The sequence below is a fragment of the Anneissia japonica genome, unplaced genomic scaffold, assembly GCF_011630105.1.
Source record: "Anneissia japonica isolate Jap-2015-1 unplaced genomic scaffold, ASM1163010v1 scaffold288291_len444093_cov181, whole genome shotgun sequence".
Lineage (NCBI taxonomy): Eukaryota > Metazoa > Echinodermata > Crinoidea > Comatulida > Comatulidae > Anneissia > Anneissia japonica.
The window spans coordinates 37,548-51,764 of NW_022731168.1; the positions used below are offsets into that span (position 1 = coordinate 37,548).

At 33.7% G+C, this 14,217-nt stretch overlaps 1 protein-coding gene across 3 annotated transcripts in view; it reads left to right on the forward strand.

The window, feature by feature from the left end:
• LOC117115217 (tyrosine-protein kinase ABL1-like) overlaps positions 1 to 14,217 on the forward strand; it is a 55,178-nt gene that overhangs the window by 13,401 nt on the left and 27,560 nt on the right. Inside the window, exons 2-3 of one of the 3 annotated variants that reach the window (XM_033258919.1) lie at positions 5,141 to 5,245; positions 7,525 to 7,590. In XM_033258919.1, coding sequence (XP_033114810.1) covers positions 5,170 to 5,245; positions 7,525 to 7,590 — 142 coding nt within the window. In that variant the 5' untranslated portion in view covers positions 5,141 to 5,169. Of the gene's footprint in view, positions 1 to 3,684; positions 3,705 to 5,140; positions 5,246 to 7,524; positions 7,591 to 14,217 lie in introns of those variants that run through there. The other 2 variants (XM_033258921.1, XM_033258920.1) reach the window with 2 other exon arrangements.

Here is a 14,217-nt window from a genome sequence, read left to right on the forward strand (position 1 = left end):
TGATCAGACCTGAATGAATTCTATTGTTTGTACAAAACTCAGAAAAATAGATTTCCTTATAAAACAAATTTACAAAATCATGGGATTTCACAAAACCAAGCCATTGAATTATATTTCATCCCAGGTGTTGTGTTGAAGGATTAAATATTTTTTACTATTATTTTTAATTATGTTTTAATCATGATCTAGTAAGATAAAACATAATATAATGAAATTAAACATCTACATTGACACTTTGTATGAAATTTTTCATTAGTGTTGATCCAGCAAAATAAAAACCAATAGTACTCACACTACGTTTCGCGAACGAATTATATTTGAATCCAAATGAATTTATTTCAATACATTGACACTGATTATAACTGTATTGTCAGATAATTTATATATCTGGCATTTCATGGGATCAGATAAAGCAAGCAAGGAGTTCAAAAACTAGAATAAAATTATAATTATTTACCGAGTATATGCCTATTATTGAGTATATAAGCCCATCTCCATTTATACTTGATTTTAGATAGTAGTCTTTGTCCTAGTATAGTATGGTGTATTGCACCATAAAATTTATATCTGTACCAAAAAATATTCTTACTAATCCAAATCCAAATGATTCCAAATGAGGCTGTTAAAATTGTGGCTACAGTATTGACATTGTGTTGAATATTGTCTGTGTTCAAGAATTGTACATATTGAAAAGATTGTGGTACAGTAGTTATAGTGGGCGATGGCCACCCAGCCTTGAAGTTTTCCACCCATTCTAAAGCTAATTTCATGACCCTCCACCCACACTTTAAACCCACTTTTTTATCTGTAAAATCCACTGTTATTATTTAGAGTTTACCAATGTTATCACCCACCCACCCTTAAAATGTTTATCATCCATACTTAGTTTTCTACAGCTACAACTAAAGAGTAATAACAAGACAACAAGAGAGCCAACTATGCTCATTGAGAGCATAAGAAACGATATGCAATACGCAGCCAGTGTAGGACACCCGCTGTCGTTTGTGCTTTATTACCAAGTACTGCACCACACACGATAGTATAACGTTAAAGAAAAATGAGGAAATCTACCGCCCTCTACGAAAGTATTTTATCATGTTAAAAACAGATACAGAAACAAACACTGCGCGGTGCAGTACAGGGTAATAAAGGACATACAGACGACAGTGGGCGTCCTACACTAGGAGTGACGTATGAACGGGAATACGCTCTCATGTTCTGTTTATACTCTTTGCTACAACCCTGTGGAGGAGGCCTACTACTAGTCAGCACAAATAGTGTTTTGAGTTAAGGATATTGAGATTGTTTCCATCCAATATTTAATTGTGATATTTTTAAGTCAGTGGCCACCCTGCCTTATGACCACCCGGCCTTACACCGACCATAGCATACCAATTTATTATTGCTGGTTAATAAAATGAATGTGAAAATAGTGTGTGTTTCTACAGTATTCTAAGCATTTGTTTTCAGAAAGGAGCATTATTGCTTTCAGGTTCAAAATAAGATCCATACCGTCAGTGATACAGTTAACAATAAATTATACTTTAAAAATAGAGCATGTGTACTATAGTGTAAATTAAATCTGTAAGTATTATAGTGGCAGAGTTTGTCACAAAGCTTCTCTGACATAGCAAACAATTTTGCGTTATCTTTAATTCCAAACTACTCGGCAGTATTTGCATTCAGACATAGATGATAATACAACAGTATTTCCATTGTTACATTTTTTTTGGCCTGGATGTTACATCAGAAAACGTGATATAATTCCTTCTGTTTAGTTCAGGGTTCTAAACTGTAGGCCTACCTAGCATTTCTGTTATCATTATTCAAATACAGTATGGTTTATAAAAACAAATTGTTGAACAGTTTTACTTTGGAAGTGAAGGTATCATAGCCGAGAGAATGTCCCATGCTGAAAGTTTGTGATTTAGGTAGAAGCACCCACCCACTGAGTATCATGTAACCGGAACCCGTTTTGATTGGAACAGTTCCTAGCAGCCGAGGAGGTACTGGAGGTAGCACTGTGAAGGTATACAGTATTATGAGAGGAATTGAACTGGAGCTCATGTCTTGCTCAAATTAATTTAGATCTTAAATTAAATGAATACAGTATTCAGTCAATCAATTCTATAGATTTATAATTGACACCATCCACTTTAAGCAATTTTCAATTGATCTGGAGTGACTATTAATTGTTACTTTTGTTAGTACTATATTATTAATTTTGTTGTTAATCATGAATATTTATTTATGTTATTATTGTTATTATTTCTACCATTATTATTACAGTATTATTATCATTTGTACTCTACTACATTTGAAGTAGTCTTGAAAACTCTAGGACAGCTAATTGAAAAAAGACATTGAATTTTATCATGAAAATTAAAATATACTGTACGTGCGACCATCGTTTAAAACACGGATTCTCATCAGAACATCGAAGTTGAGCAATGTTGGACCTGGTTAGTACCTTGATGAGAGGACACTAGGTACTGTAGCTCCTAAAAACATAGCCACATTTAGGGCAAATCTTCCAAATAATACCATTTTAAGGGCTTTTAAATTTCATCAAAATCTTATTTCCATGCATTTTAATATAGAGTTCATTCATACAAAAGCAGCATCATTCCAGTTATAAATTTGCGTGTTACAGACAGTCTGCACATACGACAAACAATGATTTAAAATTTAAGACGACCCCCTGTTTTTTAATTGTAATTTTCTATTTTAAGCCTCATCTTGTGTTACTCCTTTTATTACCAGTATGTAAACTTACACAAATTCTAGAACATCCTTTAGTCCCTTTAACTACTGTTCAGACTATAAAATTTTATTTGACAAAAACATGTGACATGCCTAAATATGGTCATGATGATATCACAAATAAAATTTAATAGTCTGGACAGGGCTTTAGAGATCTGTATTTACAAGCAGCGGCAGGAAACAATATTGGTACAAATTTGCAGGAATGAGTAACCATAATTAAAATTGGTTATACTGCTAACATTATCATAATCTTATGATAACAACATATAATCTTGTAATTTTTGCAGGTTGAGATGAGATCATAAAATGTCATAGTCTACTTCGTGAATACCTGGATAAACCGACTAATTGCCTATTCTTTCTCACATGAGAAACACCCCTTGAAAAATAGTAGAACAGTCGACTCCTGGCGCCAAGCACAAGTGGCCCCGCAACCATGCAAATTCCTCATTCTTTTTCGATCGTTTGAAATAGCCTGAGTTACAGTAGAGTGTCTATAGTTGCCTTGGATTTTTATAGTTTTGTGCTGTGGATATTGTGTACTGTCCTCATGGCCGGCAAGTCAGAGTGTCTTCAGTGTCTGGGCCCTCGGCCTAGCAACATCACCATTGATTTGTGTAATTTTGAATAGTTAATGACCACACCCATGATTTTAAAGTACTAGAATAGAATACATCAGAAAAGAGAACTGGTAGAAGTTGCATGTCTAAGTGCGGTTATACTGAATAACATTTTTTTATATACTGCTTATCTAGACATTATATAGTTACTACTAAGTAGAGCTATCTTATAATTAAGATGCTTTACTTTTCTATCTCAGTGTCCTGTGCTCAAATCCTATAGGCCGATCCATCTACGGATTATTAGCCCTGCGCAGATGCCATACTGAGGGATTCTGGTGGGGGATTCTTGTACTCAAATTCAATATTGGAATTGTTGTACGTACATTATGTTGTTTTCATCGTAATCGGCGGTACACTAAATGCTTTGTACCACATTACTTTTTTTTTTTTAAGCTTATGGCCAGTTTCAATTGTGTACTTTTTTAATGACAGCATACTAAAAACTGTAGATGCCTGGAAATGGCATCCTCAAACTCTTAAATTACGTTTTCCAAAATACAGTAGAACCTCGTAAAATTGAGGTTGGGTTAAATTTGTGGTAACCCTAGACCTAATACGTACGTAACGCTCAATAAACGTATGTTATGAGTGAACGATGTTACCTACAGTAGGCTAGACCTCGCCTCTAGGCCTACGAATAAAACCATGTGTCTAGTGTATTAATTTATTACTTTATATCTTTTATTTAACTAAAGAACATGAAAATACTTTAAGATTACCTATACGATAAAGGTATAACTTGGAAATTTCCCTTCATGGCTATTCTAAACAACAGAGCTGTGGGGTTGTCTGGGCCTGCAGTGACAAACTAAAACCAGGTGCGCTGCACTGGGCGAGCCAACCAATTAGCGTTCGTGTACGTGAAACAGCAACCATGTGCACTTCACTGGGCGAGCCAACCAATTAGCGTTCGTGTATGAAACTATGACTACTCAGCTTTGTGTAGAAAATTCAACCAGATGGGTTTCAGATTATAACAACCTGATATGAGAATGCGTAACATTGCTGTTTTAATAATGAAAATATGTTGCATTATGGTTTGTTTATTGTTATAAATATTGTTATAGTCTTTTAACTTATGGTTGCTCTGAAAAGGGTCGTTTGTTTTGAATATTTTCGGAGGTTTTGACGACTTCATCGTCGATACGAGGCGTATGTAAAACCGAGGGTTCGTATAACTTGGGTACATAAAAACGAGGTTCTACTGTAGATGTTTTTTAACAATGTGACATTCTCTCAAGCCTGCTCCCTGTATCAGGCAATGTTTAGAAAGCGCATCATATCAGCATCCTCACTTAATCCTTTATTCCCCATTAGTTCCCTCCCCATGTCAATGATATATGCCACTAACAATCAACTAAACTCAGAAAATGCCAGATTCTTGTTAACAATGCTATATAACAGGAAACAAAATTTAAAAAAAATTATTTATTTTTTTAGTAGTCGCGAGGGCCGAATTCAAATATTTGGCGGGCCGGGGGTTGAACAACAGGGGCCACAAGTGGTGCCTGTGGTCCCTGGAATATACAGTAAAACAATTACCTCCTAAAGGACCCAATGCAAAATATGTAGTCCTACATTTGTGTGATGATTTACCATTTCTTGTCAAGCATATTAATAATAAATAAATTAATACATTTTATAAAATTTGTACAAATCATGTTGATTTTTGCATTCTAGAAATGATTCATTTTATTATTATTATTATTATGGTCCTTGATTAATTTATTGCTCCCAATTTTTCTTTTCAGGTGCTGTGCTTGTCTGAGGGCCATGTGAAATGGGACAAAACCCATCGAAAGATGAGACGCGGAGGTCGTCGAGAAGGAAGGGGGGAGGCAAGTCCACCGATCTAGGTAGGTTATCTCTACATAATTATCAGATTAATTAATTATGTATAATGTATAAGAGCATGGAGCTATAATCCAATAGGTCTGTGATGAGACAGCATTAGCTGAGGTGGCTAAATATTTTACATGCTTTAATCCTAGGTTTTAACCATGAGCTACAGTATTGACCTTTATATTTGTGTATTCTTCCCAACATATTGGGGGTTTTCCCTGAGTAAGTTTGAAATTTGTTTTGGTATTAACTGGTTGGTGGTAACTATTTTGTGTGGACCACTGAACTATTATGAGTTCTCATGTCACTGGTTTCATCCAATCAAGCTACTTTCTACTGTTTTAATAATACAGTGTTTTGGAAGAGTGGTGGTTGTTGTTGTTGCTGTGCAGCATAGCCCTTGCGTATATTGTAGAGTATTTTCTTTGGTAAAGAACAGGTTATTTTCACCTGGTGTACTGTACAATACTTAAAAATTCACCACTAAGATGATGCTTGGTTTTTAAGGGGGTCAGCCTTGTTTTTTTTTTAGAGTACTACATTGTTACGTCGTAATACTGCTCGTTGCAACCTAAGAATAGGATTTAATCAGTCCAGCCTGCACTGTCCTTGAATGGGAATTAATCAGTTTGAATCTTCCATTTAATTAGCACATAATAGTATAACATATGAATGCATTAAAAAGATGCTGTAATGACACTAGGCCTAGATAGTAATAATTTACATTTAATTAACAACATGACTAATTAACTTTCCTAAATATACCGGATACAGTGGAACATCAAGAAGCGGTACAGATTGTCCTGTTAACCACCCATCTTAAATATTGATGAGACGCCTATCCACGGCAATGAACAGTTGTACATACATACAGAACGTTTTACATAGTTTTACACCCTTAAATTTACATTGATCGACAAACAAACTTTCAATAAATGTTAACAATACATTATTTAATAAGCATGTAAAAGAAAAATGTGCAATACTTACACAACAATACTTAAATTTAAGTATGCGAAACAACTTCCAGACTAGCTTCGCTAATTGGTAAAAAGCTATGCCGCATTATCAGGCTTGGTGCGCTGTGTTGAATCTCCCTCAATATGGAAAATAGTTTTTTGACAGAGGTTTTCTTTAACCAATGGGGATGAGTTTTATTTGAAAAGAACCTGTGAATGTTCATCTTTCTTTATCCGAGGGGAACAAAAACGATTTCAAACAGCCAAGAACCGTAATGACAATTTGAAACCAACCAAGCTGTAAAAAAGCCCCAAAGATGTCTCTTTACGCTGGTAGCGGGAGGTATAATACATTTCGAAAAGTGAAAAATGACAGGGTTTTTTTTTGGAGGACGAATTTATAACATTTTTACCAATCAGAAAAAGTCCCCCTTCTGTATACTGGGTACTTGCACTGGAGCCTTGCACTAATTATTTTGTTTGTCAAACTCCATCTCTGTGTCCCATACTATAGTATATCTCATAGGCTAATTTCTTCATTTGAATTTTAATATTTAGTGTAAAGAACATTTTTATTTGTTTTTTAAGTTAGGGCCTGTTTCTACTGGAAAGAAATAATCGATTAAATATCGCTTTTTCGAAAAATCGCTTTTATTCTCGCGGTAGAAACGGGACCAGTTTGAAAAAAGCGATTAAAAAAAATCGACACAAAAATAAGTGATTATCAGGTGAAATGTCAATCACTGCAAAGATTAGATCGTATATTAGGCGCGAACTTTCAAAAAAATTTGTCCTCTTGTTCATGTCCTAGGCCTACAAGCTTAAAATGTCAACAAACATGTGGAGCAACGAATTCATTTTGTAATTATTTTGTGCGGGGGGAGGGGATATTGGGCCTAGGCCTTTCTGCTCTTTTGGGCCTACCATTGTCCTCGTTTGGTTGCTCGTTCATTGTGCCGATGAGCACAGCCGAAAACATTTGCCTTCTTGCCCCACACCGTATCTTACTCCTCGTCATCATGAAAGGAATGAGAAAGATATTATCCTATACACTTAGGAAAACAACGTGTTGTATAAACAAAATGGTGACGCAATTTCTGTCACTAAAACAGATTTTCGAAAAATCAAAAATGCAGTTGAAACGCGAGCAGGCTGTCTAGTACTCATTAAAAAAGCGGTTTAAAAAAATAAATGGTACTCATTAAAAAAGCGGTTTAAAAAAATCGATTATTTTGTGTTTGTCAGTAGAAACACACCCTTAGTTTCTTTAGTTATTTTTTATTTAAATACTTCTCAGTAGCCTTCAATTTGTTGTTGCATGTTGCAAACTAAAGGTAGAGGTAGTAACAGCAATGGAAGCGGAAGATGGCACAGGTATTTCCAGCTGGAAAGAACCAAGGGTAAGAAACTCTGTGTATCATTTCAAGCAGAATATCTTGTTAATCTCATGATGCATTGAGTGATTACCATCCCATAATGATATCACGTCATTGTACACTGTGCCAATATCATATCCGAGTTGTGCAGAACTTATTGGGAAAGCTTTCGTTACATGGTTTATTTACTTGTCATTCCATTCTTAGAATGAAGAGTATGTGACATACTCAATCTTTTATAATAATAAGAATGCTTTTTAATGAATAGATTATTTATTAGTGAACTAAAAAAAACAATCTACTTCCTCTAGAAAGAAATAAGCCAATAAAGGTTTTCATTTTGGTGGCACTGTAACACTTTGATTCAACAAAGACTGCCATGTCAATTAAACAGAAAGTAATTAAATTATTATTTTTTTAATACTATATGGGTTGATAAATACAAAATTTATTCATCCAACTATGTATAATTCTGTGATCAAGTACAATACTGTATGCAGTCAGGGTTAATAATAATAATAGTGTAGTTTTATATAGCGCACATATCTATCTAATGTAAGATGCTCAGTGCGCTTGATATGTGGACTAGGAACTCGATCAATGACTTTCTTCGCCCCTAAGGGTCCCTTCGTGTCTGTGCTACCTGGTTACCCGGTACCAGCAACTCTCGTCCTCCACCACAGGGGCTGTCTGTTCCAGTGCACCGGGGTATCCCCCTACTCGTCTCGAAGGATGTACTGGGTTCTTTATAGTGCACACGAGCCATTGTATACACAGTTGTAGCTGTAGAAACCTAAGGGTGGGTAGATAACATTACTAACTTTAAATAATAAGAGTGGATTTTAAGGAAGGAAAATTGCATTATTAAGGTGGGTGGAGGGCCATGAAATTAGCTTTAGACTGAGTGGAAAACTTCAAGACTGGGTGGCCCCACCCACCTCTGCCCACCACAAACATCCCTGTGCTGTTCTGTATCAGATCATCTCATGAATGCATTATTTCAGACAATATTGTTCATTAATTTGCAGTACCAGACCACCATAAACAAATTTTTCATCATCACAATACTCTTCTGTATGAATTGCTGTAATAGTAAACATTATCAAAATGTATATCATATTCAAATTATGAAAATGAAATGTTCAATCTTGCATTCATCTATTTTTTCATTCAGTTTCTTCTTCATATTCACCAAGCAGCACAAACATACTACTCATTTTTCGTCAGTTTTGAATTGCTGTGTAGATTTTTTAGTCAATCTGTATAATGAGCGTTGTTATAATATTGTGTCATATTAATAGTAACAAAAATTTAAACTGATAAAAAGTTAGAATTTAATCATTATTGATATGGCAGTTCAAGTCTTTCACAAATTAACTATAGTATCTGAATTTCCATTTTCAATTTACCTATGCTTACTATTTGACATTTTTTGATAAAAAAAAATTCATTTTGTAAGCTCCTTGCATTCAAAAGACTTTATACAAAAAATGAAATTGAATAAGAAAGGTGCTACTGTAGGTCTTAGGAACACTTGTTTGGCATTTGTGAAGATTATCACATTGGAGCCATTTGTGGGGGGATTGTCGCAGATGTAGGAATATTTGCGAAAATCCATAAAAATACTATATAAATTTCCTGTAAGATTCAAACTTAAGATGTTGGCGTCCAAGATGGTTTTATTGATGTCAAGTTGATATTAGCAACCATATTTCACTGGGGGTTATCATTGATTAGCAGTTCAAAATATGCCGATTAGGATAAATTTATTTCCTATTTCCATTTTTAAATTTAAGTAAGTGCAATCATTGCCCAACACAGTACAGTACTACTGTAGGACACCTAACACAGTACTGGGATATTTGACTTTCCATTGGGAATACCAGTCCTAATCCTTTGAGCCATGAACAACCCTAGTATAGAATCTAAATGAAGTGATAAGGCCTTGTGACTTATCACATGTAATTCTACTGTTTGTATCGACCATAAAAGATTTTATACAGGTAAATTTACAGTATGCAAGTCAAATAAATCTGTTAAATCCCAAGTCATAGGTGCAAAATATTTTTACTTACTACTGTTTCTTTTTAATTAACCATAGATCATTGTGTCTTTTTAATGTATGGAATCTTCTTTATGATGGTGTATTTTAACAAGTAATTTTTAATGTAATTTTATGTATCAAATTATTGTTAAAATAAAATGTTAATTGCTTGAAATTTATAATGTAGGCCCAGTGTATGCATTTGTGCCGTGTGCACTTTAAGGAACCCAGGACATCCTTCGAGAAGAGTAGGGGCTTACCCCGGTATACTGGGCCATTCAGTCCCCTGTTATTTAATGGATATGCCACCTAGGATGGTGTTTAAGTTTGCTGATTGGCATATCCTTGGTGCTCGTGCCTAAACAAATGAAATAAAAATTGAAAATTATTTAAACAACCAAAAATCTTTGCTTGAATGTTAATGCTAGAAAATATAGGAATCCTTACAGCACTTTAGTGAGTACTGTATATTATCATTACTAACAGGTGAGTAAAGTAATTAAGAATCTCAAGTTGTTTATTTATAGTAATCTTATAAAATAAAAGGATAATTAGTGATGGCTGATTAATATTAAATTGTGAATGTCAGGTTATTTTATTTGAGCTTATTGGTCCTACATTATGTAAATTATAATTTAAAAAAATATGCATCACCCATATGTAACTATATTTCTGTGGTATTACTTTTCTTCAACTGACATTACCCTGATATTAATGAAAGTTCAGTGACCTACAGTTCACCTGTAGAATTTGTTTACCACTAGAGTACAGCTTAATTTTGTCACCTGTGAACAGATACTAGCTCATTAATTAATAATCTCTTGATTATTAATCACTTGTGTAACAGCTTGATGCTAAAATTAATTCTGATTGGAAGGCAAGTAGAGAATAGGTAGAGAATGATTGAAAGCTACAGCACTGTATTTTGCAATCTTGACCTATATTACTGTATGAATGTTCATATTCATAACAGTATACAGAATGCTAAGTCAAGGTGATGTGATGAAATATAATTTGAATAAAAAAGTTTTTTTTAAAAATTGCATTGAGCATTTTGATTGGTGGTTAATTACGTTGCTTTCTAATTCATTATCCTGTGTACAAATCTTGTAAAATTTAATTATTTTTCACCTCTCACTCAGTATGATTTCTGTATGTTGTGAATGTTTAGAGCTATGCACTGTAATGTAATTTCCAAAATAACAAATAAATTTGATTCTGTTTCTGTAATGTACGGCAATTCTCAGAGTAGCACATCACCTACAGACCAATCCATTTACAGTGATAGCTGGGGGCTTCCCAGCAGGTGGGGTATCCTTTCGCATCAACGGCTACAAATGTAAATGTTATAGTTATAGTTTGTATAGTACAGTACTGTATGTTGTTTCCATCGAAATTTACTCAAAATACTTTGCACCACCGTACATAGGCACGAAATGTGTGGTAGGCACCTTAAAGCTTTGTTTCCATACAATCGCCGCTCTCTATCGCTAAAAGCTTTTGGTGATGCTGATTGGTTGGTCGAATCATGGAACCTTCCCTATTGCATTAGGAACTGCCAGGCAGTATGACCATTGCACTGAAAACCTGTAGCAACAATGCTGTGATTTTAAGAAACCAGGCTTATAATGCTACCCAGCTATAGCAGTACCTTAGTGAGCGCATTTTCCTAATTTGATTTTTGTATGTAGTAGTACTACAGTTTAATTTTGGAACTGGTAAAATATTATTATTATTATTATTATTATTATTATTATTATTATTATTATTATTATTAAAAAGCATTTATATAGCGCCTTTACAAAAAAGATCAAAGCACTGTACATCAAAACCCATTATTAAAATAAGTACACTATTTTAAATTAATTAATAAAAATGGCAAGTACAAATTACAACATTCAATATTCATGCAGTAGGATGCAAAATGAATATAAAAATTTAATTATTAAAAATTAGTGATTGATAATGTTCTGTTTGGATAGTTTCACAGATTATTTGGTTATTATGATCATGTTTTATTCTTATAATGCATATACATTCCCATTTTTCTCTCTCAGATTGAAATTGTTGGAAAAAACGTACATTATTTCAAAACAAGTCAACAATTTTTTTTTCTTTTAATATAATATAAAGAGAATGTAGCATGGAAAATACCTGAATCTGTCAATAGTGACTGTAAAACTCCAGCATGATAAATACACAGTGATGAACAGGTCTTCTTTGAAGCCTTACTTCTAAACTTGTCAGGTTTCTGGGTCATTTTAGTTATGCTATTTTCTTTACTCTTTCTATGCTTTGAGAATTAATTATTGTTATTGGCAGAGATCACCAGAATTCTTTTCAGAATCTATGCCAGGTCGTGCCATTCTGAAATCTTAAATTAGTTTGCCTGTGTTTGGATCAGGAGTCTTTGCTGTAACAGATACTAATAACAATCGCTAATATCTTATATTTGTATTATGGAGTGTTTTTGTTTCAGCAGGCATTCATTTTGCGGCATTTGATTTATGGGTGCTCTGAGGCTCTTTTGATTGCTGAAGGTAAATTCCCCCTGTCATCCATCAGGTGTAAGTCATGAAATGAACCATTTGGCTCACCTGTTCTATGGTGAAGCATGCTTGATTAAACTAGAGTAGGCCTACAATATACAAAGTGATTGTCTGACAGATATCTTGTTAAATAAACATTCTGCCTAAATTGCTGAAACAACTGGCATGCCTGTGCTATTGATACTTATTACAATTTTAATTTTCAGAACATTTCAGCTCTGGCAATTTATTTTTGCTGATTTATATCTCCATCTCTGTTATAGGTTGACTGCCAATATCTGCTCGTTATGTAGAAACAAGTACACTATCTTGTTTCTATATTCTTGGGTATGTGATTAATTATAGTATATTCTTAAAATGTTACCATTTTAATATAATACATACAAATTTTTTTATTGACTTCTACAAATTTCAGAATATTATCTGGCTGTCAGTATTACAAAAATAACACAAAGCTCATGGCTGTACCTTTCCTCAAACTGTTAATTGCACAATTTTGGAAAAGTCAGAATCCGGCCAAGTTGACAAAATTTGAAAGAGAAGTGTACGCTAGTCTAGTCAGTAGATAAAATCTGTGGTGTAATAGCACACAAACATCAGTAAAATCAGACAGTCATTTTGGACTGTGGTTTCGTGGCTGACCCATTACCCTGCATCATGCTGTGACTATATTATGTCCAACACCCTTTGACCTAGTACAATACAAATCCTGCTACTTGAACTTGCTATTTTACATTGTGGTTGCCCAACGGAGATTTTTTTCAGTTGCTTTAATTGCATTTAATTTAATTTCAAATTTAGTAGATTATTAATCACCATTGATTACAAGTTTTCCGTAGGACTATATTTCAAGTTTATTTAAAATGTACTCATTTCAAACATAGAAACAAAATAATTATGGTTAGTGTAAAAACAAGAAATGGTTTCAGCTCGTGTGTAGTTACTGTATGGTATAAAAACTTCATCAAATCAAATCTTTTATTGTAGTTATGTAAGTAGGCCTGTAATGAGATTTATTTAATGCATACTAAATTAGGCATTGTAAGAGTATGCTATAAGAACAACATTTTGAACAATCACACTTCCAATCGGATGTTTTAAAACCATACTTTTCCTTTTCTTATACTTTTAATCTGATCGCACTCTATGTTACATCAACTTAAACATCACATGACCAACTATAGGTTGGAGGACACCGATTGTTTAATGCCAGAATTACACAGAAATATATTTTATTACAAAAATATAATTATAAATAAAACAAAACAGTGTTATTTATCATTTTGTACTCTCAGCATTACTACATTAATTACTTCTGTACAAGTTCAACTTGCCCCTTCATTCATCCAGCCAACACCTTTTGAAACCATTACAATAATTCAAAACTGTTTTAGACGGTGACAAGGCCGGCGCAGCTCCAGTTTTGCATAAATATTTTAGTTAATTAAAAAATCTAAGCGCATCCTTCAGTAATAATATGCAACACAATTACTGTACATCTAACTACAATTTTACAGCACTTTGATAGCTACTGTTATTTAATTGATAATAATTTTTTTATATTAAATTAGTGAAATATCATTGTATAAATGAATAACAGTATCTTTAATCCTTTAATTGTATTGCTACTTTCCCTTTAAGTTCCATTTATATCAACAGGTTTTGACATTAGTTCAAGGCCAAGATGATTCAGTTTTAAAGGGAAATGTTAATTTCTTTCCTTGTTTTCCAAAATGCATCAGCCTGAAAAAAAACCCAGAAAACTAAACCAGAGTAGCCTTCTCATAATGCATGTATAGTGTCTTAATAATTTAAATGTTCAAATTAATTAATTCATGTCCATACTTAAGAAGAAATGTTATTTATTTTGTGGATTTTATGCCAATTTATTTATTATCTGTAGATAATTTAGATAATGTTGTTTTAAGAGTTGTATCTTGTCCGTGACTCATGCTTAAGTGGGTTGAGACAAAGTGTAGGATGTCGCGTGTACGCAAGTTATCTTGGCTGTCATCGCGGCAGTACATTGCTGCTGTAGCTGTTGCGTTAATCGTTGAT